Source organism: Echinops telfairi, unplaced genomic scaffold (assembly GCF_000313985.2).
Source record: "Echinops telfairi isolate 266 unplaced genomic scaffold, ASM31398v2 ScPeMD7_2565;HRSCAF=3150, whole genome shotgun sequence".
NCBI classification, from domain to species: Eukaryota; Metazoa; Chordata; class Mammalia; order Afrosoricida; family Tenrecidae; genus Echinops; species Echinops telfairi.
In genome coordinates this window covers 7,335,297-7,362,883 of record NW_022106463.1, presented here as the reverse complement: position 1 = coordinate 7,362,883, position 27,587 = coordinate 7,335,297, and the positions used below count along the sequence as shown (strand labels likewise).

The 27,587-nt window shown below is 49.1% G+C and overlaps 1 protein-coding gene across 7 annotated transcripts in view; it reads left to right on the top strand.

The window, feature by feature from the left end:
- Positions 1–27,587, top strand: part of PAN3 (poly(A) specific ribonuclease subunit PAN3) — a 94,124-nt gene that overhangs the window by 25,821 nt on the left and 40,716 nt on the right. For all 7 annotated transcript variants that reach the window (XM_004715143.2, XM_045294017.1, XM_045294016.1 and 4 more), the window contains one exon: positions 3,837–3,984. In XM_004715143.2, the coding sequence (XP_004715200.1) occupies positions 3,837–3,984 (148 nt within the window). The remainder of the gene's footprint in view (positions 1–3,836; positions 3,985–27,587) is intronic.

The window sequence follows — 27,587 nt, the reverse complement described above, 5'->3', positions numbered from 1 at the left end:
CTTAAGTGGAGAGGAAATGTTTTGAGAATGATGAGGGCAATGAATGTACAAATGTGCTTTACACAATTGACGTTTGTATGGATTGTGATAAGAGTTGTATGAGCCCCTAATAAAATGAAGAAAAAGAAAAAACCTAGAAGCTTATTTTTATTGACTGTTTATTTATTTGACTTGCATAAACTTTTTTTCAGGTTTGTTCAGAGCTGTTTTAAGATAAGAGTGAAAGCTAGAATTAAAAATGACCAGAAGTGGGCATTTATTTATCTGTATTATTTTATGCAAACCAAGAGTGGACTAACCGCAGGGGCCCTGGCCCTGTGGCTGTCGTTGTCCTCGGTTGGTTTCTTGCGGGCGGAGGCCAAGGCCAGCGAGGGTTGCATTGCTTTTCACTGCTTTTCCCTCCCGCTGCTCCACTTTCTACATTAGTGTGTTTGAAGGTAGACAAGTAACTCAGAACATCCAGGACCTGGCTCCTCTTGCTACATAGTAACTAACCTCTGCTTCCAGAGGGTAAAAGAAAGTTGTTCCTTCTAAAGATATTTCATATTAATGTGACAATCGCTTTAGTTAGCTGTTTTGCCTTACATTGCAAAAATACTTAATCTCAGCTTATTAAAGGTGCAAGCTTACACTTTTCTCTCCACTTCATGTGGTCCCTGTTTATATTGAAGTGGTTTTTAAGATCCTTGTAAGAGGCGGGCTTCAGAAAGTTTGTGGGAAATGCAGTACAAAGATAATGGGGAAAGGAGCCCTGATGGCCGAGTGTTTAAGCCCTGGACAGTGATCTGGAAGGTCTGGAGTTCGAAACCACCAGCTGCTCCTTGGGAGAAAGACAGGGCTTTCAACTCCCATAAAGAGTCAGTGTCAGGCTCACAGGGGCAGTTCCACTCTGTCCTCGAGGATCACTGAAAGTCGGCCTTGACTCGATGGCAGCGGGATTTTTTTCTGTTTTTTTTTTATGGATCCGATGAAGGCTTAAGGAGCAGAGCTTAGTTTTACAGCAAGACATGTAAACATTTTATTTCATCTCCTCCATTGACACCCCCTCATCAGCCTTGCATATATTAACCCTTTCCTCCGTGTCCCCAGTTCCCATCTTTCCCAATTGGCTGACCGACCCTCTGAACCCTGTACTTGCACACAGTGCCCTTTCCCTCTTCTCCCATGGGGTTGAGCTCACTTCCTGACCTGGAGGGGGACTGAGTATGATAAGGGATGGTCTCTGGCATATTGTCGCCATTTTTTGAAAGGCTGGGCCCTGCCGGTAAAGTCTTCATTCCCCACTCACGTACCCACAGCACCCCCTCTGGCCGCAGTGAGCGCCTGCTCTCGGGTGAAAGGGGCTCTTCCTCCGTCTTGGTTACCCCTGAGTCTGAGGTGCTGCTGCTCCTGCCCCACAGAACAAGACACTCCTGTCTTCAGTCTCGGCAGAGGAAGGAGGGGCTTGTAGGTTCTTCTTTCCTCTTGGAACTCCCACTTCACTGTTGGGCAGGTAGGGGTTTTGTTGAATTTCTAGAAAGTGCACTCCAATGTTAGATGTTAAAAACTTCTGTGGTAACAAAACAAGGCGAGCTCCCTTGATATTTTGACATTTTAAATAGGATTCGTTGGGGAGGCTAGAACGAATGGACTTCCTTCTTTTTCTCCTTTACGAGATCTCTTTAAAATGTTGTTGGTCAGGGCTGTGGAGTCGTCCCATACTCCTAGTGACCCCAGTACAGCGTTAGGGAACCTGGCCAGTGGGTCCTGCACCATTCTCACCATCGTCGTAGCCACGGGGTCAGGCCATCTCATCGAGGACCTTCCTCGTTTACCTGCCCTCCGCTTCACCACGCAGGATGCCCTTCTCCAGGGACTGCTCTCACCCGATAATGTGTCCGAAGTACACCAAGACAAATGCCATCATCCTCAATTCTTTAAAAACATTTTTTTTTCATCCTCAATTCTAAGAGGCATTCTGGCTGTACTTTTTCCAAGACAGACACTCAGCTTTGGAACCAGACCATGGGCTGTGTGCTGTGAGCCTATCCAGGGAAGGGTCGGGAAGCTCAAGAATGTGCCACAGTGACAATGGCCATGCTCAGACAGTGCTCTCCCACCCGATAGCCTCCTGTACCCCGCCCTGAAGCTGTCCATCTCTCAGACGTCTGGGCTTTTTGACCCGAACACCAGCATGCTTTGACCTGGACCCTCGGCCTCTGAGATATTGCTGCCTTGGACAGCCAGTGTGCACTGGCCCCCTCAAGCCCTCGGCAGCCATTTGTTCCTTGCTGAATCAGTAAGATGTACTTGTTGTCTCCTCTCCAACTAGGGAGTTGTTTATGTGCTTAGAAAGACATGTTGCCGTGTTGGAATACTGGTGAATTAGGATGGAGAAGCATCCATATGTGTGATAGGTGAGAAAAATCCCACTTGTACCTGGCCCTGAGGGCCCACCTCCAGTCCTGCCATGTGTTGTCTTTGGCCTGCTTGGTACTTACTTATTTTTCAGAATCCCATGTCTTAGGGGTGGCATACACAGATCCAGGCTCTGTATTTTTACGCAGACCCAGGTGTTGCAAGTTTTCTGCATTTTATCACTGTGCGTTACTTTAGCTGACTCCTAAGTGGTCTGATCACTTGTCAAAAGGGCTTAAGGGAGGACAGCCTGCTGACTGGACACTTCCCAAGTCTGATATTTTGCTTGTTTGTCCTTCTGGTGGTCCGTGGCACTTAGAATATTCTTCGCCAGCACTGAAAAATAAGCTTAGAGAGGAATTTGAAATGGTGACGTTGGAGACGGCGCACTCTTTGTTGGGGTAAAATGGAAGAGCTCGTCAGATCATCCGGGAAGTTGTCCTTGAGTCGTACAATAGTTAGCCCGTCCTCACTTTGCAAATGTGTACGCTTTCGCCCTTCCCGCCTTGTTGTCAGTTTTCGGATGCTCTTGAGGTGCTGAAGCTCTTTGTCTTGGGATTATCCTGGAACCTGGAACGGGTGGTGGTTGCTCTATCTCAGCCCCCGAATTGACCGTCTTGGAAGTGGGGTTGACATGGCGCTGTCAGCGTGGACTTCCGTGGAGGCTTACTTGTGCTTGGGCACGTGGAGTTGAAAATGGCCAGCGTTTCAGAGAACTGGGACAGACGGCTGTCTGGCAACTGCTGTTGGTGTGTAGTCTCCTGGTGTCCTAGCTGTTGGCAGAGCTGGAAAGCACCGTGCTGCTGAATGTTGAAGAATGGGCGCTCTGAGAAGTTTTACTTCCCGCCATTTTCCTGCCAGCATTTCCAGGGGGTGGAAGTTGCTGTGGCCCTGTGCTGAGTGGGGGGTGTCTTGGGGGTCCACCCATGAGTTTGCCTTGTTTGTACTTGTGCTCTTCTCCCCTGGCCTTTACGCTGACTCACTTGAGGATCGGCCCATATTATACTGGGGGAACTGTCACAACTGTGTAAACAGGAAGTGATGACTTGTGGGACCCAGGCCCGACCTTGACCTGGTAGAAGTGGTTTACAGATAATTAAGTGTGAAACTTTCCACCTCCCGGTTCTCGAAAATGACCGAGTTTGGGTGGTGGGTAGCGAAGCATTTTTTATGATAACGGCAAATTTTACCTGTCCCTGGGGTTCAAATTGTGCATGTGAAATGACAAACGCCCTCAAATGTGATGATCAGAGATCCTTCCAGAAATTTAATTCCAACCTCCCACTCCCACCGCCACCCTCTCCCCCCTGAGAAGGAAGGGAAGTGGAAACACTGGTGGGCCCTGCCGAGGAAACCCTGAGCCAGTAATGAAAGCCCCTGGGGTTGTGCCTGTTTCTGCAGGGAACGTATGTTAACTCACTGTGTTTGGTTTTTAATAGACACCAAATCCTACTGCGAGCGAATTTATTCCCAAAGGAGGATCAACTTCCCGGCTGAGCGCCGGGTCCCAGTCAAGTATGTCCGCCTTCTCTCAGGTGTTCTCTCACCCATCCCTGGGAAGCCCCGTCACTGCTGGACTAGCACCAGGTAAGTCGAGCGCCTGGCTCCAATGAGTTCCACATGTCGAACCTGCAAACACCATTTACTGTGTAGTCTTACCACAGCGAAACTGTGTACTTGAATGATTCACGGTTTTTAAATCATTTTATTGGGAGCTCTTACAGATATTACAACAGTCCATAATTCACTTTGATCCAGCATAATGGTAAATCGCTACCACCGTCAGATGTAAGGCGTTTTCTTTCTTCTTGTTATTCACGTTTTGGACACATTCTGGATCTGATGTCTTTGTGTTTGGCACCCCAGCCTGTGTGAAAGACGGAGAGCACCATTGCAGCATGTGGGAAAGTGGCATGTAAGGAACTGTGGTAGCACAGAAATGACTGGGGAGCAGGAAGTATCCAGGGAAAAGTAACTTCTCTGCCTGTGCTGTCACTCAGAGGTGTCAGCAAGCGCATCTGAAACCGAGGGCCCACAGGTGGGCACAGGGGCTTCCAAGTCCTCTTCAGTTGGTACATTTCTGAAGGGGTAATTTATCCTCTGCCACTCTAAATACTCCCGTAGCTGTTGCTCTGCTGATGGAGAATAGTGGGACAGAGAGGCCTCGAGTTAGAGGCTGTGGGGAGGGAAATGGGTTTCCTGCTTCACGCCTCCCGCGTTGACTTGCTCGTCAGGGTGGAAGCACCAGAGCAAATGTCACACATACATATCCACCCGGCATTGTGCAAAGTAATGCTTTGAGAGACTAATGGGTGCTTGAAAAGTCCCCTCTGTCACCTTAGCAATCCATCCAAACTCTGTGCTCTACTCCAGAACGGATGCATGGTTTTTGTTTGTTTTTTTTGGTGGTGGTGGTGGGGGCTCATACAACTCTTATCACAATCCACACATACATCAGTTGTGTCAAGCTTATTTGTACACTTGTTGCCATCATCATACTCAAAACATTTACTCTCCACTTAAGCCCTTGGCATCAGCTCATTTTCCCCCCTCGCTCCCTGCTACCCCCCGCCCTCATGAACCCTTGATAATTTATAAGTTATTATTTTGTCATATCTTACACTATCCGACATCTCCCTTCACCCACTTTTCTGTTGTTCGTCCCCAAGGGAGGAGACCGTCCCTCCACCCTCTTGGTATTGCCACTCTCAGCACTGGTCCTGAAGGAATCATCTGTCCTGGATTCCCTGTGTTTCCAGTTCCTATCTGTACCAGTGTACATCCTCTGGTCTAGCCAGATTTGTAAGGTAGAATTGGGATCATGATTGGGGGTGGGATGGGGGTGGGAGGAAACATTTAGGAACTAGAGGAAAGTTGTATGATTCATCGTTGCTACATTGCACCCTGACTGACTTATCTCCTCCCCGCGACCCTTCTGTAAGGGGATGTCCAGTTGCCTACAGATGGGCTTTGGGCCCCCACTCTGCATTTCCCCTCATTCACAATGATATGATTTTTTGTTCTTTGATGCCTGATAACTGATTCCTTTGGCGCCTTGTGATCACACAGGCTGGTGTGTTCTTCTCAGCTAGATGGGCGCGTGTTTACCCTCAAGCCTTTAAGACCCAGATGCTATATCTTTTGATAGCCGGGCACCATCAGCTTTCTTAACCACATTTGCTTATGCATCCATTTGTCTTAAGCGATCATATTGGGGAGGTGAGCACAAAATAAGATTTTATGTTCTTTGATGCCTGATAACTGATCCCTTTGGCACCTCGTGATCACACAGGCTGGTGTGTTTCTTCCATGTTTTGTTGCTTCTGAACTAGATGGCCACTTGTTTACCTTCAAGTCTTTAAGACCCTAGATGCTATATCTTGTTAGCTGGGCTCCATCAGCTTTCTTTACCACATTTGCTTATGCACCTGCTTTGTCTTCAGTGATTGTGTCGGGAAGGCGAGCATCATGGAATGCCAGTTTAATAGAGCAAAGTATTCTTGCATTGAGGGAGTACTGGAGTGGAGGCCCAATGTCCATCTGCTACCTTAATACTAAGCCTATAAATATATGTACATAGATCTGTTTCCCCATCCTTACATATAAATATATTTACATATGTAAATGCCTTTATTCAATCCTTTATAAATGCCCTTTGCCTTCTAGCTCTTTCCGCTATTTCCTTTTACTTTCCTCTTGTCCCACTATCGTCAGATGCATGGTTTTAATCTGAGCATAAGATAGCTTCCCACAGAGACCCACATCACCTTCCTCCATTGCCACACACCTGGTTGAGAAAGGTTAAGCTGTGTAAAATCCTGTGCCGGCCACTGTGGGGCTGAGTGGGGTGTCAGATATTTGAGCTGCTCACACTGTGCTCCTTCGAGAAGCTGTACTAGTGACTGTCTTGGTCATGTCCACAAACAACTTCAAAATGAAGTGTTAGGTACAGAAGTGATGATCGCAACATATGTACAAATGTGCTCCACACAATTGAGGTCTGAATTGTTGTAAGAGCTCCCAATAAAATGATTTAGAAAGAAATAAAACAATGCATTTTAATTTAAAAAAAAAGATAAGAAAGAACAGTTAGGCACATATCGAAAATATCTACCCACATGGTCTGGCAGCACCATATTTCTACACAGATGCCCCTGCCTGCCTGTCGGGGGAGGGCATGGTTGGCAAAGAGATGCAGATGGCTGGCTCTTTGTAGACAGCCCAGACCCAAACCCATCCCTGAATCAGACCCACAGTGACCCTGTGTAGGTACGCGGTTTCTGAGGCTGGGAATTGTCAGGAGAGCAGGCGGCCTCCTTCCTCTGAGGAGCCACTGACCTGGTGGTTAGCTACCCAGTCCGCCCCTCACCCACCCCACCCCCCAAGCGTCTCCAGGGGCCCTGCTCTCAGAAGGCAGGTCTGCCTTGTTTGAGTAGAAATATGGAACTGCTGCCCCAGAAGTCAGATGCATCTCTGGCGTGGACACTGACAGCTCCGTCTGGGACCTCTTAGGGAGAAGACTGAGAGCAGGTCATCGTAGCGTTGTGGGCCTGGGGCTCCCTCTGCTTTAGCAAACACAGTATCAGGGTTCTCAGAGTCTGACTGACCTCATGCTGCCAAGGATTTTGTCTGAGCCAGGTCCCCACCCCTCCCTGACTCTTCACCGCCCTTATGCCCTCCCCTCGTTTCCCATGCCCCTCACTCCGCTGAGCTCCATGGACTTTTCAGGTTCAGTGGCATTTCCTTTCCTTGAGGATTCTCAGAATTCCATGGCCGCTTGTGGCCTCAAACGTTTACTTATAAGTGCTGACCGTCCACTCCCTGAGCATAGCCATCCTGCAGCTGCACATCCCAGGCTTCCCGGCAGCGTCTGCCGGTATCTGTGTGTATTTTATGACTAGGCGCACATCCTATTGGTTTTCTTCAAACTGCACGAACCCTCACCCAGGAGTTCCATAGGCTCTCTTTGTACAAAGTATTTGTGTGGGTGCATTATATGTGATAGAAGACGGCATGGCTGTTTATGAATATCCCCCCAGTGGTATCGAGTGGATTCTGACTCACAGCAGCCCCCCAAAAGGGCCGCCCCCCAGGGTTTCTGATGCTGTCAGTGTCTGTGGGAGCAGACAGCCCCATCTTTTCTCTCTCCCCTGGGTTTAGGGCCATTGTGTGACCCGCTGTACCCCTTTGCTTCTGGGGTCTGTTGGTAAAGCAATCCCAATAAAGGGTCCTGAGCCAGTGAGAAAACGGCCTTTCTAAACTCGGCACCAATGTAAATCCATGCCTAACGCATCCTCTCTTGTTTGAAAACATTTGTATGTGAAAATAATTCTGTCTCCATATTTGCTGAGACGAAGTCAGGCTTACCATTTATTAATCTCTTTGAATATGAAGAGGCTTCAGAGTCCATAGAAAAATTCCATGAACTTTATTTCCACTTTTCTCCCATAGCGAGAAAAGTACAAAATCTTAAAGGGACATTTAGCTCTAGAAGACATTTAGTTAAAAACCAAAACTCACTAATGCATTCAATTATTTAAAGCTTTTCAGTAATAATACTAGTATAAATTTGTGGGTCACAGGGTATTTTTTTCTTAATGGTCCCAGCTGGGCATCTCAATTTAAATCGAGGGTAAAATAATTAATTTAAAAATTAATTCTGCTGAAAAACTGCCCCTCTTCTATGTAGTCCTACCTAACATTAGAGTGATCATTCTACTTCCTGCTCATGGAAATAGCTGCTCTCTGGGATCATGGGAAATAGGTCAGATATCTGAGGAGGCTTCAGGTTCATGACAAAGTGGAATTTGTAAGCTTGTGGACATTTTCCATGGACTATTTGGATCCTTCCTTCATAGTGCATTAATTGTATTCCTGAGTTTCTATGCACATATGATTTCAGAGCTGTTCTTCATGTAAGTAACAGCAAACTAAGTGAAGCTGTATTTCGAAACACTAGGATGATGACTGTTTTTTTTTACATTTGCTATTTCTTTATAATTTGCTTTTTTAGCTAATGAATTAACATTTTCCACAGATGCTGCGCAAAGAAAATTAAATCTATCATTTTTAAAGTGCATTTTATCAAAATTGTGTGTTTTCAAAGATATAATAAGATAACAGGACAAGAAGAGACTTCAAAAATATATGTTGTTAAGCACTTCGACATCTTCCATCATTTCTCACTATAACTGTCATTTTCCCCAAGGGCTGGGGAAGGTTTCTTGAAGGCCTCATTTTAAAAGTTAGAGTAAATCAAGTAGTTGAATTTATTTGCTGTATATACTCGAGTATAAGCCGAGTTTTCCAGCACATTTTTAATGCCATTTTTGTGATAAAATTAGGTGCCTTGGCTGACATTCGGGTCAGTTTATACTTGAGTATATGCAGTACCTACTTTGCTGGTGACTCAATTGATCTTTAATGCTGCCTACCTACTGTGGGTTTAACTCATTGATGACGCTTCAGCTACAGAATTTTTTTGATTTCTGCCCTAGAAATTATTGCCCGTGTCAAATTGTCTTTTTAAGAAATATAAAACCTTACCTTTGGCAATCATATAAACTACAGTAACATTGGTTTTATTATATGTGGGAAAATGCATGTATTTTTTACCCCCACTGTAAAAATATTTGAGCAAAGCATAGTGCAGTCTGGAGGTCTTCGACGTTGTGAGATGCCAAGGCCACACTGCATCTGTCAAGCTCAAAGTCAGTCCTGAGTGAGTGCACTTCTAGCTTTGAAATTGTATTTCCAGATTTTTATTTTAGAAGCTGCAATGTAAGATGTAGACTCCAGGGGGAAGTTATCTGAATTAGTTTATAGCTATTGGATTTAAAAGGCAGGTGAAATTGCCTTTGAGACTCTCCGAGAATCGTGTCTGCATTCTTGTTACTTGTAAACAGGGGTTTTTCTCTGGTGACAGCTCGTTTAGTTTCTCCAAGGGGCACGGCTGCCCCCAGGTGAAGAACTGCACTTGCCGGCTTTGCCGTCTGTATTTATAAGGGGTTTGGGATGAAGACCCCACCCATACGCATTACACAGGCGTTTGTCACAGGCCTTCTGACACGTCTCCATGACTAGAATTGCAAAGGGCTAGAGGGCTTGCCTTTCCTTTGCTGGTGCGAAACAGCCTTCACCTGCCTGCCCCTCCCGTGAGACTTGTCCTCGGACAGACAGACACGCCTCCAAGCATGGCTCCCACGACCGGGTCTGAGGAGAAGTGGCCTCTGGCTCCCCTCCCACCTGGGAGCCAGGAGTTGGGGCATCGAGGTTCTGCTTGGTGGTTGCGTGGGTGCTCACTCGACTTTGAGGGAGCCACCATTGATTTAGCAGGGCGAAAAACAGCCTGAAGCGACTCTGGCACTTCCTCACAGTCCTTCCTGCAGGAGGAAGACCGCACAGGTGTTTCTGGCTGGCTAGCTGTGTCTCAGTAGGAATTGCTGTGGCAAACCTCAGACGCCAAACTCAAGACTGTCCGTAATGGCCACCGAGTTTGTTTGTCACCGATCTTGGAGTAGGTTTTGTTTTGCAAAATTATATTGAAACACAATACCTTTGTTCTTTTGCTTTTTTGGGGGTCAGAATATTTAACAGTCACTTGCCGTGTGTTGTGGATGATAGTGTTGGATGGATGGATGGATGGATGGATGGATAGATGGGTAAGGAAGGTTAATCTTCTGTCACTTTGTTTTTTGCTTGTGTGCAATGAGTCAACGAGCAAACAAGTAATGTTCAGCACCTCCCCCTCTGGGGGGGAATCTGAAAACATTTTATTTATTCTCTTAGCTGATTTAAAAACAGCCTGGTGTTTCTATAGGCTTGAAGGGTTTGGGTCCTGAGTTCCCGTCAGTATTAAAGCCCCTTGCCGACATGGGGAAAGTGAGTCATTAGCCTGTGGCGTTTCCACGTCTCAGCTGAGGAAGTGGAGGCTTAATTCTTCTGAATGGCACAGCAGTTGGCATCTGTACCAACTGGAGACTGGTCACTGAGCTCAGTGAACGGCCTTTCTGCCCAGGCAAGAGGTGGCTCTCCTGACCAGTGACGTTCCCGCCTCTGCATAGTCTTCACAGCGATGAGGATTCTGTCTGACGGCCAATGCAGCCTGTCTCCATCTGAACCTTGGCAATGAGTTAGAACATCCTCCCTGCTGTTGCCCTCCCTTCAAGTTGAGTAGAACTTGACAGTTTGCCCCTTTCCTTCCCTTCAGATTGTGGGTGCCCCGGGCCTTCTCTGTGTGAGACTCAGGATAGAGAGGGCAAATGTTGCTGAACACCCAAAGTGGGGTCAGAGAAGTCACAATGAATTCTGATGTGGGTAGGGGGACAGTCACAGTTCTGTGTCTCCAGCTGTAGGAGGAGCCTGCCCCTCAGTTCAGACCTTCACCATTGGGGATTGGCCAGTTCTGCTGACAGGAAGGAGCCATGTCTTGCAGGTGGTAAACACTCTAAGCTCCTGTTTCACATGCTACCATGTACCACAGGGATCACCACCTCCAGATCACTTAGGCTGAAAAATCTATGCCTCTCACTTTCTCCCCCAATAGTTTTGTTGACATAAAATTCACTTACCATAAGTTTCATAGTTAAGTTGCTTTACAGAGAGTTGTGTTTACATCATCTGCCTAACATTTTATGTTTTATGAAGTGATGCAATGATTAAAGTGGAGATTTAGGAGGGAGGATTTTTTATGCTGTTTTTCCGTTACCTTGTCTCATAGGACCTGACTCGAAATGATTTCTTTGTTAATGACATGATTGTTCAAAGATCTCCAGTTAAATGGCTTGGAGGGACTCTTGGGTAATTTTGCCATAACTTATTTTGTGATTCTAGTCCGAACCTGTGTCTCTTGAATTGTTTTTGCATTTACCATTAATTAAGGCAGGTAGCAGCTCAGCACTATAGTACTGATTTGATGATTAATGTAGATTTCCTATGCACAATACAAATTCCTTAAGAAGAGAACATCATTTCTCATCCAGCAAACTTAGACCACAAAAGGGACTTAAGAAATGTTTATTTGCTTAGCTAATCTTTATTTTGTCTTGGAAAAACCCAAACAACTCCTAATTTATGGGCATCTCTCCTGTAGAGGGACTTTCATTCATCCAACAGCCATCATTGAGTTGCCGGAGTGTGTGGATGATGAATCACAGGACGCTCAGAAAGGAGCCCCTTGAGCAGGTTCAACCTGTGTCGGAGCTAGAGCCACTGTGTTTCTTGAGGTGCTAACATGTTCTTGGAACCACTGAACACATTTGTAAAACAGTCCCTCTTAAGTTGCCTGCTCCTCCCACCTTTCCAGGTGTGTCCAGCAGATTCACCTTAACCTTACCCGACTCCCTGTTTGGGGCTGGATTTCCACATGAACAGAGTTCTCCAAGGTGACGTTGCCTGGTTCAGCTCAGGGACACCCCCGCCTCTGTAGTGGTGAAGAGGACTTTGGCTCTTACTCATCAAAGGGGGGCTGTCGTGGGTCCGCAGGCACCTGCATGCGGTCTGTGATGTCCCAGGGAGGGTTTCCGACAGTAGCTCTGTAGGCCTGTGGTCAGGTCTGGGTGCCCACTGGCGATGTCCTCTTTGCAGTGGGGAGTCGCCGGAGGCTGAATGAGACGTGTGTGTGTGGTGCAGACAGGGCCGTGGCTGCAGCAGCTGGCTTGGAAACCTCCCTGGTAGGCTTCACTAGCTACCATAGAGGCTTTTCTGCTGGCGGGAGTCTCTGGTCAGGCGTTAGGGTCCTGCTGGGGACTTTTTGGGGAATCTTCCCGATAGTGGTGATCATGATCGTCATAGTCCCATCGTTGGAGGCCAGAGGTGCGGAGGGGCGCAAGTGTTGGTGTGACTGATGTCACTGCCACGCTGCTCACGGCCAGCTGGGGTGCACGGTGTGGTGGCTGCCACGTGCTTAACTAGTTCTGTTCATAGCCGAGGACCATCTGGTTTGGGTGGCTTTACGACCGCTCTGTGGTTGGTGGGGTGGATTTCTCTCAGTTGTGGAGGTACCCTAGAGCTGGGCAAGTGTTGGGGCAGGAATTACAGATGGTGGCACCTTTTGAAACCCCCAACACACAGGCACATACGGCCGCCCCAGGAAGCTGTGGGAGGTGGGCTGGGCGTTCAGGGTGATAAGACTTAAGCCTGCATTCGGTGCTAATGACCTCTTACACAGTGATGTGTCCAACATACGGGATGTTTTCCAAGAATCCACCTAGAGTTTAAGCCACAGTTCCCAGATCAGAGAGTGGTACCTTACCTGTACTACAGGGTGGCCACCCTGGGCCCTCTTCTCGGCCCCCTCCTGTTTTAGGGTAGGAATTGCTGCCGGTGAATAAGCCGTGTGAGCCTATTCCTTTACCTTAGGATTTGCTTCTGTCCCGAAGTTCTGGATAACGAAACTCAAACTTGGCTCCCTGCTGCCGACTCAAAGCGACCGTGACCTTCCAGAGCCAAGTGGAACTGCCCCTGTGGGTTTCTGAGACTGTGACTCCTGACTGGAGTGTCTGCGCCAGTGGTGGGTAGCCAACGGTACCAGTCAAGCACCAGCTGAAGTCATTGAGGACTCTGACCGCACCTGGCCCCAGGGATGTTGTTGATGATAATGGGATAAGGATATTGTTAATTAGCTGACTCCTTTAATTATACTCATCAGCATTTGCCATCGCTTGATAAGAAAAGATGGCTCCTCACTGGTCCCAGCTGTCGTTTCTTTGCCCGCTGAGGCCCTTTGTCTGGATAATAAGCATTGTGGCCTTTGTTTGAAACCCCAGGGACCAAGACATCTCTTGCATCTACTACCCGTTGCATTTTCACCAGTGCGCATCGATCGAAATGGCTGCATGCAGTCAGTTAGATTGTTGTTTAGGGGAGGGGAAATATGTCTTGTGAAAATCAGTAGCATTTTCTTGGAGCTATCACTTCATATTAGTTTTTGACTCAAGGACCCCAGATGTGATTCCCATGCCCACGATGTCACTCTGGAACTCACTTTCCTTGAAGACCCGCTGCTCGTGGGGGACGTGCTTGGTAAGCAGGACACTGCCGATCATGGAGGAAGCAGGGACTGTTGCTTGTCAGCATACGTGTCACTCCCTGCCACCACTGAGTTGGGCCGACTCACTGTAACCGTGCCCCTGCGGTGTTCTGAGACTGGGACTCTTCGGGAGTAGAAAGTCCCAACTTTCTCTGTGGAGCAGATGGTGGTTTCAAATTGCTAACCATGCAGATTGAAGCCCAGTGTATAACCACTGCTACCAGGGCTCCCTTCTGTTGGTAGCACTCATGTAGGGCCTTTGTTGGCATACTTTCCATGTTGGGCTTCGGAAGACTGCCACCAAGGTTGAGGCTAGGGAAGCAAAAACCAAACTCGGTGTCATTCAGTAGATTCTGACTCATAGTGACCCTGTAGCTGGGGTAGACCTGCCCCTCAGGGATTCTGAGGTGGTAGTTCTTCGTGGAAGTAGAAAGTCCATTTTCCTTTTGAGGAGTGGCTGGTGGTGGTTTCGAACTGCTGACCCTGCAGTTAGCAGCCCAGTGTGTAGCCCACTATGCTATCAGGACTCGTGGAAGACCTTGTCATTTCTGGTCATTTGCCAGAGATTGGGGCCAAGAAGGTTCCTTACCTAGGAAGCTGAGCACAGTACGGGGTTGCTACCTTGACAGGTGAGTGAATGTTGTTAGGTGCCATCGAGTTAGTTCCCATCCAAAAGCGAACCGTGCACAACGGAAGGAAACTCTGCCTGGTCCTCACAATGGCCTGAGCCCGTGGTTGCAGCAATGGGTCAACCCATCGCATGGAGAGCCTTCCTCTTTTTCTCCGCCCCTCTGCTTGACCCAGCACCCTGTCCTTCTCCAGGGGCTGGACTCTCCTGACCACATGTCTAAAACAGGAGACGAAGCCTCGCCATCCTTGCCTCTCAGGAGCACTCTGGTCCTACTTCTTCCAAGATAGATCTGTTTGTCCTTTTAGCAGTCCATGGTACTCTCAATAAATCTCCACCCCCACAATTCAGATGTATCTAACTCTTTACATGTCATCATTCAGACCCTAGAAATAGTCTTTAAAAACTGTAGAGGAACTATTCCTATTGTGTATTGTTAGGGATTTAACTGTTAGCACATTCATACTCAGTATTTCACTAACTGTTCACTAATCATTGTGAAAATGGTTGCTCCTGTGGAAGTGACTCATAGTGGCAACGTAGAAGTTGGGCCTAAGGGAATGTGTATAGAGATGGAAGCAGTGTGGCTGGATGCGCCCGTTGCAGCCACTGCAGAGACCTGGGCTGACAAAATGCAAGTTCAGGTTGTATCATCAGCTGACAAGCTTTGCATGTGTTTGAGCCAGGAGCTTTTATGAATGCTGTGAGGAAACTTTAGAATACTTGATCACTTCATTAATGCAGTGTTCCTAATAGCCAGGTAAGCTTACTAACCTGGTCATACAGAGCTAGCCAAAAGAAGCACGATTATATAAACCAGTTACTGAAGTTGCTTGCTATTGAGGAGAAAACCAGAAAAGGAAACCTTTATTTTGAGGAGACCATATATGACTTCTATACAAGGAGGTTCACGTTGTTATAAAAGGTGAGTGGAACTTTTGGAGGGACAAACTTGGGGAGCTGGGGCAGTGGGTGTCCAGCCACCTCTGTTCTCCCTGGAGTAGGAGGACCAGGATCTAACCGTCCAAGGCTGATGCTTGTGGGGCCTAACTTAAGCATGTCCCACCCCCACCTTAAACAAATCTTGACATCACCTGGCCCTCTGTTTCTGCTTAGTCTAAGAATTCTCTTCCTTCTTAATAGGATTGAGCAATTAAATTGCATGATAGCCAATAAACCATTTTTAGAAAAATAAAATAATTCTTCAGAGTGAACCACACAGAACTCAGAAAATATGATTATGGAGTTTGCTAGGGCTACACCAGGCTGCAATTCAGGTTTAGGAATGCTCAGGATACAGTTCTTGGATCAGGACAGCCTTGTCTCAGCTGAGTTTGCAGGTATGCCTCTTTCTGGCCTGGTCATTCGGCCCCCACCTTTCTCAGCAAGTGCTCCAGAGCCCTTTCGGCTCCTTTCCTAAACACCGGGAGCCACTCCCCTCAGGCCCGCAGCTCTAGCTCCCCACAAATGCCAGCAGGCACACTAGTCCACCAGCATGCTGCTGGCCCCAGGCCCTCTGCCTTCTCGCTCACCCACTGCTCTGCTTCCTGGTGCTCCCTGCCTCTGCTGCCACCACCACGCCCTGCCTACTACTCTTTGTGGTCTCTGTGACAGCTCCTTGTGCCATCTGCAGTGTCACCTCTGAGGGGCTTCCGGGCAGGCGTCTTGTGCTCAGAGGACCCTCTCCACTTTGGCCCTTCTGTCTCCAGGGTAGTGAGAGCCCTCCCTGTCTCTGGGTGGTTCATTTTAAGTCTCTGCCACTGAGTTGATGCTGACTCACATGGACCCTGTAGGAAAGGGTAGAACTTCCCCTGAGGATTTACGGGATGGTTTAGGGGAGCAGAAAGTTCTGTCTTTTGTAATCCCAGTGGACATTAAGTACACATTATTTGCATGGCCCCACCCTACGTGAGGACCATATCCAGTGTTGATATTGTTAGCAAGTTAACCCCTTCATGGGCCACGGCACTCATGTTTGCCAAAGGTGTGGTGTCTAAGTTGGTGATGTGTTGGGCTGCTAACAAAAGGGCCAGCACTTCGAAACTGCCAGGAGCTCTGAGGGGGAGAGATGAGGCTATCTGTGTGTTCAGTGTTTCAGAGCTGCATGGGGCATTCTGCTCTGTTCCGGGTCACTAGCCGGCGTCGACCTGCTGCCAGTGAGTGACCACAGCCACAGCGAGCCTGACAAGGGCCAGGGCAGGTGACTCCCTGCACCCCAGGAACTTGCCATTTTCAATTGGGTAATTAATGCCGAGAGAAAATATTTGTATTTTTAGTTAATTCACTAGGTGTTAGCAAATGTTAACGTAATTAGAGATTTCACGCTTTTTCTATAGCTTTACTTAGAAGTGAAAATAATTTGGGGTTTCCTCCTCTGAAGAATGGAAATACGTGTGCGCGAGCATGCGCATGCTGACTGGACTTCCGGTGAGTCATATTTGCATGTAGGAGATGAAGCTCTCCCGCCCTGGGAAAAGTCACCCGAAACATGTTCCATGGTGCCCCAAATTGCACTCAAGCCGTAATAAGAGCTTGAGGTAAGAGATGGCATGAATAAATAGCCCCCCCCCCCTTGTTTTTAAATGTTGTTCTTTCCCCTTTAAGTGCCTTGGTGACACTTCTGGGGAAGGAGTAGGTTGCTCCCTGACAGGTTGGCAGTTCAAACCCACCAGCTACTGTGTGAGAAAGATGAGACTGGGTCTGCTCCCTTAAAGAGAGACAGTCTTGGAAACCCTCAATAGGGTCACGATATTGGTCGTGGGCTTGGGTGGTCTCCCATTTGCCATTTCTGGTGAATGGAGAGATGGTCAGGGGCTCTGGTGGTGTAGAGGTTATGTGTGAGGCTGTCCACTGCACGGTCAGCTGTTGGACGCCACCAGCTGCTCCGCGGGAGAACTATGAGGCTCTCTGCGCCCCGGAAACCCACAGGGCGGTTCTCCTCGGGGAGTTCTACTCCTAGTGCATTGCTTTAAGTTGACTCAACTCGAGGGCAGGAAGTTTGGGTCTGAATTTGGGGTGATAGTTGACAGGAAAGGAATCCCACCTCTGTGAAGCAGTGGTCTGGGGTTCATGGTGGCTCTCAGGGGCTGTCAAGTTCATTTCCATTCAGCACCTCCATTTGTGCAGTGGGGGCTTTCCCAAAGGGCTATTGTAGAGCACATCCCGACACCTGCCTCCCCAGGCACTTGGTGGGCGATGCCGACTCACAGTGCCCCTGCGGGCAGGGCAGAGAACTGTCCTTGTGGGCTTCCGAGAGGCTGTTGCTCTCCGGGAGCAGAACGCCTGATCTTTCTCCTGCTTTCTTAGGTTTGGCTTCTTGTAAAACTTTGACCTGCATTTACAGAGCCTTGAGTACATTGATCAAGTTGCAGCATGCCTATCACGAAGCTAGAAAGGGAGAAGTCTGTTTCTTGTTTGAGCAGTTTGCCTATCTTGTATGTGTGGGACTTACACTTTGTCACTCGTTCCTCCCGGTTCTTCAGTACTCCTCAGTCTCCTTTCTTGTTAGGTTGTACGTCTTTTCTCTTCCCGCGAGTAGCAAGGGTCCTTGTGATATGTGGCTTGTTTGTGGCTGTTGTGGAAGTAAGTGATGGCTGTCTGTCTGGAGCCTGCAGTTGTGGCTTCTCTCCTTCCTCTGAGCGAAGATGTCGACCATATGGCTGTGAGCATGTCTATGCTCCAGGTGACTCCTGTCAGGGGGATTTGGAGCTGCCTCCGATGATGTCATAAAGTCAGGTTTATGGTGTACTTCGTCTTTCTAAAGCTTTCTCTAATGAAAGGGAGCTCCTTTGGATTAAAAACAAAATTAAAAACTGACCTTGCTTGACAAAATAAATAAATATGAACATGTCCCAGTTTTTCGATGCTGAGGAAAAGATGAGGGAATTTTAAATTTGAGGGATTTTGCATCTGGTACTTCACTTCCGGAGATCATTTGGCGTGTGACTGACTACCAAGAGTCACACAGGGAGGAGTCCCAGTGGCGAAGTGCTTACAAGTGTACCTCCATCCGCAAGGCTGGCAGCTCTGAAGGCCAGCGCTCCTCTGGAGAAGGATGGGGCTTCCTGCTCCTGTGAACACTTTGCCTTGGAAACTCACAGGGGCAGGTCTCCCCTGCCCTCTAGGGCTGCTGTGATTCGGAACAGTGTGTCTGCTTGGAGAACAACTTTATACCTTTAAGTAGAAGTTGAGGTTCATTGGTATCAAAATAATGCCATGGTTCAACTAAACCAATGGAGAAGGAGACTTGGGAAGAAAATGATGATTTATTTTGAACATCAGTCTGGGCTCCTTTATTAATTTCGGCTTTTTAGGCGTATAAAAGACTGTTAAGCAAATGTTTTATTTAGCTGAACTCATCTTCTTGAGATGGTTGTTGTGAGTGTAGTGGACCTACTACATCTTGAACTGTGAGCCTCAATTCTCATTGAGAATTTTGTCTAAGCTCGTTTGTCTCATCGCTAATCTTTTAAAGGTTAACCTAGGATGTGCACATACCACACTCCCACAGGATGATTTTAAATGTATCCCTCGCTGGGGCTGGCCCCACACCTACCGATCTAGTCTTTCCTGTGGCACCTTGTTTTCTCTCTCTCTGCCCTCTGTAGTTGTGTGTGAGGAACAGAGGGCTTTCTCTAAAGTTGTCTCCCCAAAATATATGCCAGACTTAGCTTGAGAATAATTGTTCACTAGGCAGCGAAAGTGGGTCAGAGGTTATTCTCGCTAACATCAGCCATCTAGAGCGGCCAGACTGACTCACCCCCAATAGGGCCCATTCCTTTCAGTTATTGTTCTCTTGAAGCAGTGCCTATAGGCAAGCCCAGGACCACTCCAAGATGACTAAGTTTAGGTTACTATCTTACCACACATGCCCCCCTATTCCCTCCTCTTACTATTGCACATTCACCCCTAGGTCATCCCCCTCCTATTGCTTGTATTGCCTATGTTACAACCCCTCTCTATGAAGTAGGTTGCTATCTGCTATCAGGGGGCTTGCATGCCTCCCAGGATAGTAATTGCCTGCTTTATTGTATGAGACACCAGAATGGTCAAACCTGTTCAAGGATGAATTGTATTGCCCCTCTCTGTGATGCATGATGCTGTGATGTATCCCCCTAAAGTAATATGATACGTGGTTAGCAATAAATAAGGAGAGCTGCTTCCCAAGAGAGGCGGCTCCCAAGAGGTGGCTGGCCGAGGGTGGCTGGAGAAGGTGACTAAGGAGGATGAAGCAGCGGCTTCTTCTCTGACGGCTAAGCCCCCTCCACGAGGACCATCAAGCCTAGCAGAGGTGAGCTATGCTACCATGAATTGCGTCTGACTCCATTACTTGACTCCATCCTTTAACTCTCATGCTCTCTATGACTTTACTATAATCTCTACTTATTATCGCTGTACAATTGCGCCTACCGAACCTGTGATGTTTTGTGGGGTTCCCTCTTCCCATTAACCCCACAGTTGTGTGGCTTCAGAAGGGTTTCCAGCTAATTCTCATGTTTGAGGAGAGGCAGGAGTCGTGCTGCTATGAGGAGGTGCAGCCAGGTCACACCCCCCCCCCCACCTCCGAGAACTTAATAGTTCTCTATGTTTAGGGCATTTGGGATTGATTATTACGGTGCTGTTTGCCTGGCTGAATGAATGTGACTGTACGGCTTTTATAGATTTTAAATGCTATTCAGTTAAGGGTAGCCAGCCTTTTCCACTGATGGGTTTTGGTTTTTTCCCAGCCTCAAGCGACTAAGTTTCTTTTTGACCTCTGAGGAGTAGGGCCTCGATTTCAGAACCAACCGCTCAGCTTTCATTAGTATGGCGGAGTGGGTTACGTGTTGGTGCTGTGAACGACAAGGCCGGCAGTTCGAAACTACTGGCTGTTCTGTGGGAGAGAGACGAGGCTTTCCATTCTCGCCAGGAGTTACAGTGTTGGAAACCCACAGGGGCCTCTTGGCTCCCACTTAATCTGCTTCTTCCTGGAGTTTACCACAAAATGATCGCCAGGAGTTATGGGCGAGAAGCACAGCCTCTCAAGGAAACACCTGTGTTTTACACACACACACACAGAACTTGGAATGTGTTAACATTGACTGTGTCATGGAAAGTCACTTTCTATTTAAGGGACCCAAATTTTACCAAACCACAAAGTCAGTCTCACTGCCGCTTTGTCGGTATAGACTCAGCACGCCCCATAGGACAGGCCAGGACTAACTGCCCCTGTGGGTTTCTGAGACTGTGACCCTTTATGAGAGTAGAAAGTCCCAACTTTCCTGTTAAAATAAAGGATCCCTGATGGTCACCCTCAGTCCCAGCCCATGAGCAGCTGACAGTCAGTTTGTTGTTGTTTCTGTGTTTGTCTGGCACAGTCTAACCTGGTGTGAGTAATGCAGACGTGTCCCGCTCAGTCTGTGACCTGCAGGACGTCATTCAGCCTGAGCTGGGGAAGATGAAGCCTGGAGCGAGGCCAGGCTGGACCCTCGAGCTCCCCGGGGTCAGTGCACTCTAGCTGGGAGTGACCGCCTCCTTAGAGGACAGAGCAGGAGGCCGCATCAGCTTTGTGAGGGTGCAGATCCTCAGCTTCCTCCCGTGGCGTCAGCTGGTGGGCTGGGACCTCCAACCGCACACCCAAGCAGTTTAATCCATTGAGCCACCAAGACTCTTTCCGGATTCTAGTGGTTTTGTTTTGGACAGTGAAACCTTGGTGCCAGTGTGTCTTGGCTGGATTGCAGCCCTGAAGCGGCAGTGCAGTGTAAGTGATTGTTACTGGTTTGCCATCAGGGTGGGTCCCGGGTCAAGGAAGGCAAGGCACTGCAGGATCAAGCATTGCCGGGCTGCAGCAATCGCAGGGTGCTCTGACTCGCGCCTACTGCATCTCCCAGCGCTGTGTATTCCCTGACTGACTGACACTGTGTCTTTGGTGACGGTGTAGGCGGCAGGTCTGGGCCCGTCCAGCAGTCTGCACACCAGCCGCAGGGCGATGTCACTGGTGTCCTGCAGCAGCCTCCTGGTCTCACTGCCCCGTGCTGGCCGCTCAGTTGGTCCCTGTCTGGGGGCTCTGTGGACGATTCTGCAAAACAGCCTGGAAGCCTAGCATTGGTGAGCAGCCAGCGGGCACGGCGCCGCTGCCCCCCAAAAGCACATCATCATTTGGTTTCACACTTGGGTGGCTAGATGATGGAGACTATTAAAACAAGCGAGTGAAAATTAATAAATTGGGCTGGGATTTGGGGCAGCTATTGTAGAATGGCACAAACATAGACTTTCCCTCCCACGTGTTTAAAGTGCACTTGGCACCCCTCTCAAAACCAGCACCCGTTGCCTTGCCTTAAGGGTCCCAGAGTGTGGCTTAGCAGGGTTTCTTTCTTGAGGGGTGGGCTGGGGTAGGTGATGATCGGATTCGTGTACACAGGCGTCTAGCCTCACAAGGGCGTGGGGGCAGAGATGCAGGGGGGAGTGCCGCGAAAGAAAGCATCAAGAATGTTAGCCTTAATGACCCGTTCTGTCCCAGGCTGCCTTTTGAGCCAGTGAAACCCAGCTTAATCCGAGCTTAGAACAGTGGCTTCAAGCAGCTCCATGGAGGCTGTGGTGTGTCCTTGAGCCTGTTCCCAGCACAGTGGTCCCGTGGGTGGGACAGCCACCCTGGCCTTTGCTCTCTCCGAGCCACTGGCTGGGTTCAACCCATTGATGTTTGGATTGTTAGCCGAGCACTTAGCAGCCGTACCACCAGGATTCCTGAAAGCCCAGTGCAAACACAGGCCATGGAGTAGAGTAAAACTGCCCTTGGGGTTTTCCAACACTGCAGCTCTAGTAGAGTAGAAAGCCTCGTCTTATTTTGTGCAAATATGTGACTCTCTCATCTGTTTTATAACTCTTGAGACCGTGGATTGAAAGAAAGATGCTTCATTAGAGATTCTGATGCATTGTGACCTTTCGGACAGGTTAGATGTGGCCTGTGAGGTCCCCAGGGCTGACATCTGTATGGAAACCGACTGCATCTCTCCTCCCTCCTCCTGTGGAGCGAGGAGTGCAGCACCTGCTGGTGCCTTCCATCTGTGACCTTTTGGGTGGCAGCTGAGCGCTGACCACCAGGACATCCGGCTGCTTTTGGCTACTCAAGCAGGTGTGTGAGGTGATGGGGGAGAGGCCTCAAATCGAGGTCTACGGAGGCACTGTGGGCTGGCTGTTAAAATGAGTGCCCAATTGGTAGACAGACTTGGGTGCAGACTCCCTCTCCCAAGTGCCATTTGGGGAGTCTGAGGTGGGCCTGGGTGCAGATTGGAAACTGCTGACCTAGAGGCCCCTTTAGCAGGAGAGTGTGTCCTGGCAGAGCATAGGGTAGGGGTGGGGAGCAGGGTGCAGAGTTGTAGCCCGGCACCTGAGATTTCTCCTTGGAACCACAGAATACAGAAAATGATCTCAGTGGCAGTTTTGTTGTTTCTGCCAAGCACAGGCCCTGAGTTAGAGACTACCAGCTGTTCCACAGGAGGAAGACGTGCTGTCTTCTCCTGTAAAGAGTAGTCTCGGACACTTACGGGGTAGTTCTACCCTTGCCAGAGGGTCACTATGAGTCGGCCTTGACTCAGTGGCAGTGGGCTTAGTTTTTGCATTTCCTTATGTTACATATAATATAATGGGTGCCTTTGACTTTTGGCTTATTTCTCCTGAAAACCCCAGTTGAAAAAGAATGAGAAAGTGAATTAGTAAGGTATTAAAAAAAAAAGAGAGACAACAACCAGTGTACATTGTAAAAAAATCCAAACAGTTCTGCATGACCTTTGTTCTGGCAAATACAAGGGGAGGGGGTGCCAGGAGGCAAGACCAGCTCTGAGTCTGAGCCCACGGTGGCTCAGGTCCAAGATGCAGCCCCTAACCACTGCGGATCCTGGTGCTTCCATTGCTTGAGTCCCACTGGCCACCGGGCAGGTCAGCCCCTTTGGGCAACTACTGAGATGAGACTGCGCTGCCCTTGGGACTTGGGACAGGTTTCCTGAGACTTCTACTGAGGCTTGGCCACCTGCAAACCCCGAGGCTCTGAGCCCTAACGGGCTGCTCAAGCAGCTGACCTGGGGGTTGTTTCCCTTTGTGTGTGGATTCAAAGCCAGCACTGGCACTCTGTGACTCAATGTTCCACTAATGCCCTCTATAAGCGTGGACATCAAGCTTTGCTTACCTGTATGGGTGAGACACCCTGACACACGGGAAGGACCACAAGCCAGATGCTCTCTTCAGCCAAGTAGTGTGTCTTCTACAAGCCAGCTCTAGCACGTTGGGTTTGGGCCTGTGCATTGAGGTGTTTTGTCATATGATTTCACGGGAGAAGGGGAGGGGTAGGGCTAGGCCACACCCTGCACTTGGACGCCTGGTTGCAGTAAGACATCTGAGAAAATGCAAAGCTTTGTTGATCCGGATTCTCTTTTGGAGGCAGGTCTTGGATTCAAGTGTGTGTTTCATTAAAAACAAAAATCTTAAAATAACCTTCACGTGGCACACAGAATGATACTTCAGTGTTCTAAATGTTATCTGAGCTCTTTGTTCCCCTTTCTCATGAAAAACGTATTTTTCCCAGAAAAGCGCAATACTATTTTAGACAGACCTCCTAACTCATGAAGCCCCAAGATGCCCTTGTTTCCTGGTGGCCTGTCTGGAAGCTCACAGACGGGACGTGTTGCTTTTTCTGTGTGGGGACTGGGGGGTGGGGGTATGGGGTGCAAGTCTTCAAAGAGAACCTGTTGCTTTTCCTTTTGGACTCGGTAGCTTCTCTGGTGAGTGAATGGGAGGACGTTGCACTTAGGACATTACCTAATACTTCACTCGTGTTATTTTATGTGGCGTCAAGCAAAGCTACTCTACAGATTCAGATGACTCCTTGGTGGTGGTTCACCCACGCATGTGTGCACGCCGACACACACACCAACACGGCAACTTGTCAACACAAAGTGGCAGCATTGGCCCTTGAAGTGATTTTGCATCCCTGCATTGTATGTCTAACTCAGCGAGAAGCCATCCAGTCTGTGTGATCCCTCATCTTGCAAACTTGAAGTTAGCTATGCATCTTTCTGGCCCTAACTGAGTGATGGCTCAGCCGAACCTGCCTCTAGCCTGGCGAGGCCTTCGGTTCACTGGCGACTGCTGTAGCTGAAAGAAAGGTGAACAGGAATATGTAGTTTTCAACCCAATAAGCTGTCCTTTCCACATGGGTGTTGCAAGAACTCAACGGACGGTAGCTGTTCTGATTCTTGTGGTTGGTTTCTCTAGGGAGCAAGCTACCCTCTGAGTCAGCCCCAGACTTGAAGATAAATGCTGCCATTCCTGAAGCCGACTGGAGGGACGGCAGGGTGGATACGGCTCTGTGAGGGTCCAAGGGCATTGTCGAGTGAGTGCAGCGACTTCAGTTCCCCAGGTCATGCGGGGTTGCCCAGGAGTCAGTTACGGCACTTAGCACCAGGTTTCTTAAAATGGATTCTGTTTCTATTTTTGCCACTGAACTTTCTAGAACAATTCTTTCTAGTGTAGACCTTGTTGCCAGCTAGAAGGTATGTGACCTGCGGGGTCAGCGTGGGCTTGCGGCCTCTCTTGAACGTACACAATGGCCTCACTCCCAAGGGCGGCCAGCACTCCGCTCCGGTCACCCTCTTTTCTGCCCACTACGGTAGCCTGCATGCATTTGCTGGCTTGAAGTGTTGAGAATAAAAAGGGGTTATTTTGATGGAGGAATGTTTTATTCAACCATTGAATGATTGGTTTCTGGCTGAAGTATAACATGATACGCGGTTTTTTTGTTTGTTTGTTTATAATTTCTAGACCATAATAAAATTTCCACTGGCACTTGGGTTTTCTTTCCTGTAGCCTTTTGAAAACTGTGTGTGGGGCGATTGATAGAGTGAATGCAGGGGGTGGGGGCTTCAAAAAGTTTATGGAAGCATGGATCCAGTATCTTTTGGATTCTGCCTTTCCACGGACTCTGGGGTTCCCTGCTATGTCAGCCAGGGCCACAGCTGGCTGAGGCTGAGCTGACACACTGAGTTTGCGGTTTGGGATCCCAGGGATAGTGGGTGCACTGTTTTATTGTAACCACTTGATGAGAGCATGATTTAAAAGAACAGGCACGGTGGGGTTAGCGTGGCCACACTGGGGTTGATTCCGTCACGTGTCCTTCGTTGTGGAGACGAGGCCTGGAAGGTGACCAAGGCCCAGCTTAGAAGGCCAGGCCTTGGACAGAGTGCCCGTGCACATCTCGGCTTTGCTCCTTCATTGCCTGACTGGTGACCCTGAGCATGGATGGCCCTCCTCAGCCCACGTCTAGACCGTTGTGGTAACTATCGGCAGAGCTGCGTTGGATTGAACAGTGAGATGACTGACTGGGGAGAGAAGGACCAGCCAGTGCCGCGTTTGCCTCCTAGCTCTGTTGTGCTTTTCGACAGGGGCTGCTTGGTTTGGTACAGTCTCTCCCAAGGTCAGCACATTGAGAGCACTCGGGCCTGCATGCGTCGTCTGAACCTTGTCTCGGGCACAGCTTTGGGTCCACGTGTAGAGCTTCCCATTCTCACCGCACTTGTGTCTCTAGAGACCAAGCCCATTGCCACCGCCCCGCAGGGCTTCCGAAGCTGTGGTCTTGGTGGAGGCAGATGGCCTCATCCTTCTCCCTCACTGGCTGGTGTGTTTGAGCTGCTGGCCTTGAGGTTAGCAGCCTGTTGCTTAATGCACTGTGCCACCAGGCCTCTCCATGCCTCTAAAGTATTGGCCCAGTGTTCCCAAGTGACGTGAGTTAACTGACTCTTGGGCTTCACCTGACCGCCGGGCTGGGTGCCAGTGATTGCTGCTCCTATACCTGTCCATCCTGGCTGCGTTGACTTAGAAACAGTGGGAGAGAATTTTGACTCTGTTTTGTCGGGACATTCTTCCAGCCAGCGGCCTGTGCCTCTGGGGGGTGGGGGGTGGTTCCCAATTGCTTCTAAAAAGCCCTCTCTGACTTCCTGTGCCACGGCGTGGTCCTGTGGCCACCGGCTTTTCTTTGTAATACATGCACACACGAGTGTGTTACACGTGTGCCTCTTCTCCGGCTCCCTGCTGCCTAAAAGAGCTCAGGTGCACCCCACAGTGACAGCCACCGGGCCTGGCCTTCCTGAGAGCAGCTGTTGGCTGTCGGGGCTACAGGAGACACAGTCTTCCTGGACACACCTGTTGTATTCCAGCATCTGTGGAAGAGACTGGGAGGTGACGGCACACCCAGCGGGGTTTCAGGTACCGTCCTTCCCCTGAAATCGAATGAGTCAATGGCAAAAAAAAAAAAAGCTAAAGGAGAAACAAAAAGACAAAGGAGGTAAGGATGAGGGGAGTTTTTAGCTATGCATAGTGAGGAAGTCCTCATTGGCAGGTGGCTGTGGTCAGGGGCCTGGGGACCATGAGGATGGGACAAAGAGAAGGCAGTGTGGTGAGGAGGGCGGGCGGCAATGGCGTCGCAGCAGGAAGGAGGCCTGTGGGTATGGCAGCGGCAGCATGGTCCCCTCAGCAGAGTTGTGTTGGGAAGCCAGGTCTCTCTTCTCTAAGCGTGCACAGCTGGACAGTGTCCATGTGCACGGTTTCAGGACACCGATGACGTGCTTTGAGATGTGCCGCTGTTCTCATCCTCTTCAGTGGCACAAGTCGTGTCCCCCCACCCGCGCCCCCGTATGTTTCTCTGAGTTCTGTTACCAGTTTGATCCCATAGACAGTTTACCAGGCTTTATCAATCTCTGCCAGAGCGACAGCTCCATCTTCCCCCGACCTTCCTGTTAGCAGTCCCCATGCTTTCCGGAAGCTCCACTGGGGCTTCTGGAGGGGCTGGTTCAAACCAAACTCAGCTAACTCACTTCCATCGAGTCGGTGCCCACTCGGAGCCACTCTCTGGGAGAGGGCAGAACGAGCCTGTGGGTTTCTGAGCCTGTGGCTGCGGGGCCTTTCTCCCACCTCGTAACCGCGGCCACCAGGACTCTGCTGGAGGGGCTGCTGCGTTGTCAGGGACTGCGTTTCTATCTTGAACTGCTCGTGCCTAGGTGTTTACGGTGGGCGCCTCCCCGGTCTGCAAGGGAAAAGTCCAGAGGTAAAGGTGTGTGAACATGGCTCGGGTTCCTGCCTGCTCTTTTCCTCATGCTCCCTGCCCGTTGTCCCCCGCTGTGCTCGCTGAGTGGCTTGACACCGGTTCAGAAACACTGCTGCTTGTCACCACCATCACTGCTCGCTCAGGTTCGCCCGCATGTCTAGACGGGCCTTTTCTTTTTTTAAATCATTTTATTAGGGGCTCATACAACTCTTTTTTTTGGGTGGGGGGGGGGCGCTCATACAACTCTTATCACAATCCATAAACACATCAATTGTGTAAAGCGCATTTGTGCATTCATTGCCCTCATCATTCTCAAAGCATTTCCTCTCCACTTAAGACCCTGGCATTGGGTCCTCATTTTTTCCCCTCCCTGCCCACTCCCCCCTCCCTCGTGAGCCCTTGATAATTTATAAATTATTATTTTGTCATATCTTGCCCTGTCCGACATCTCCCTTCACCCACTT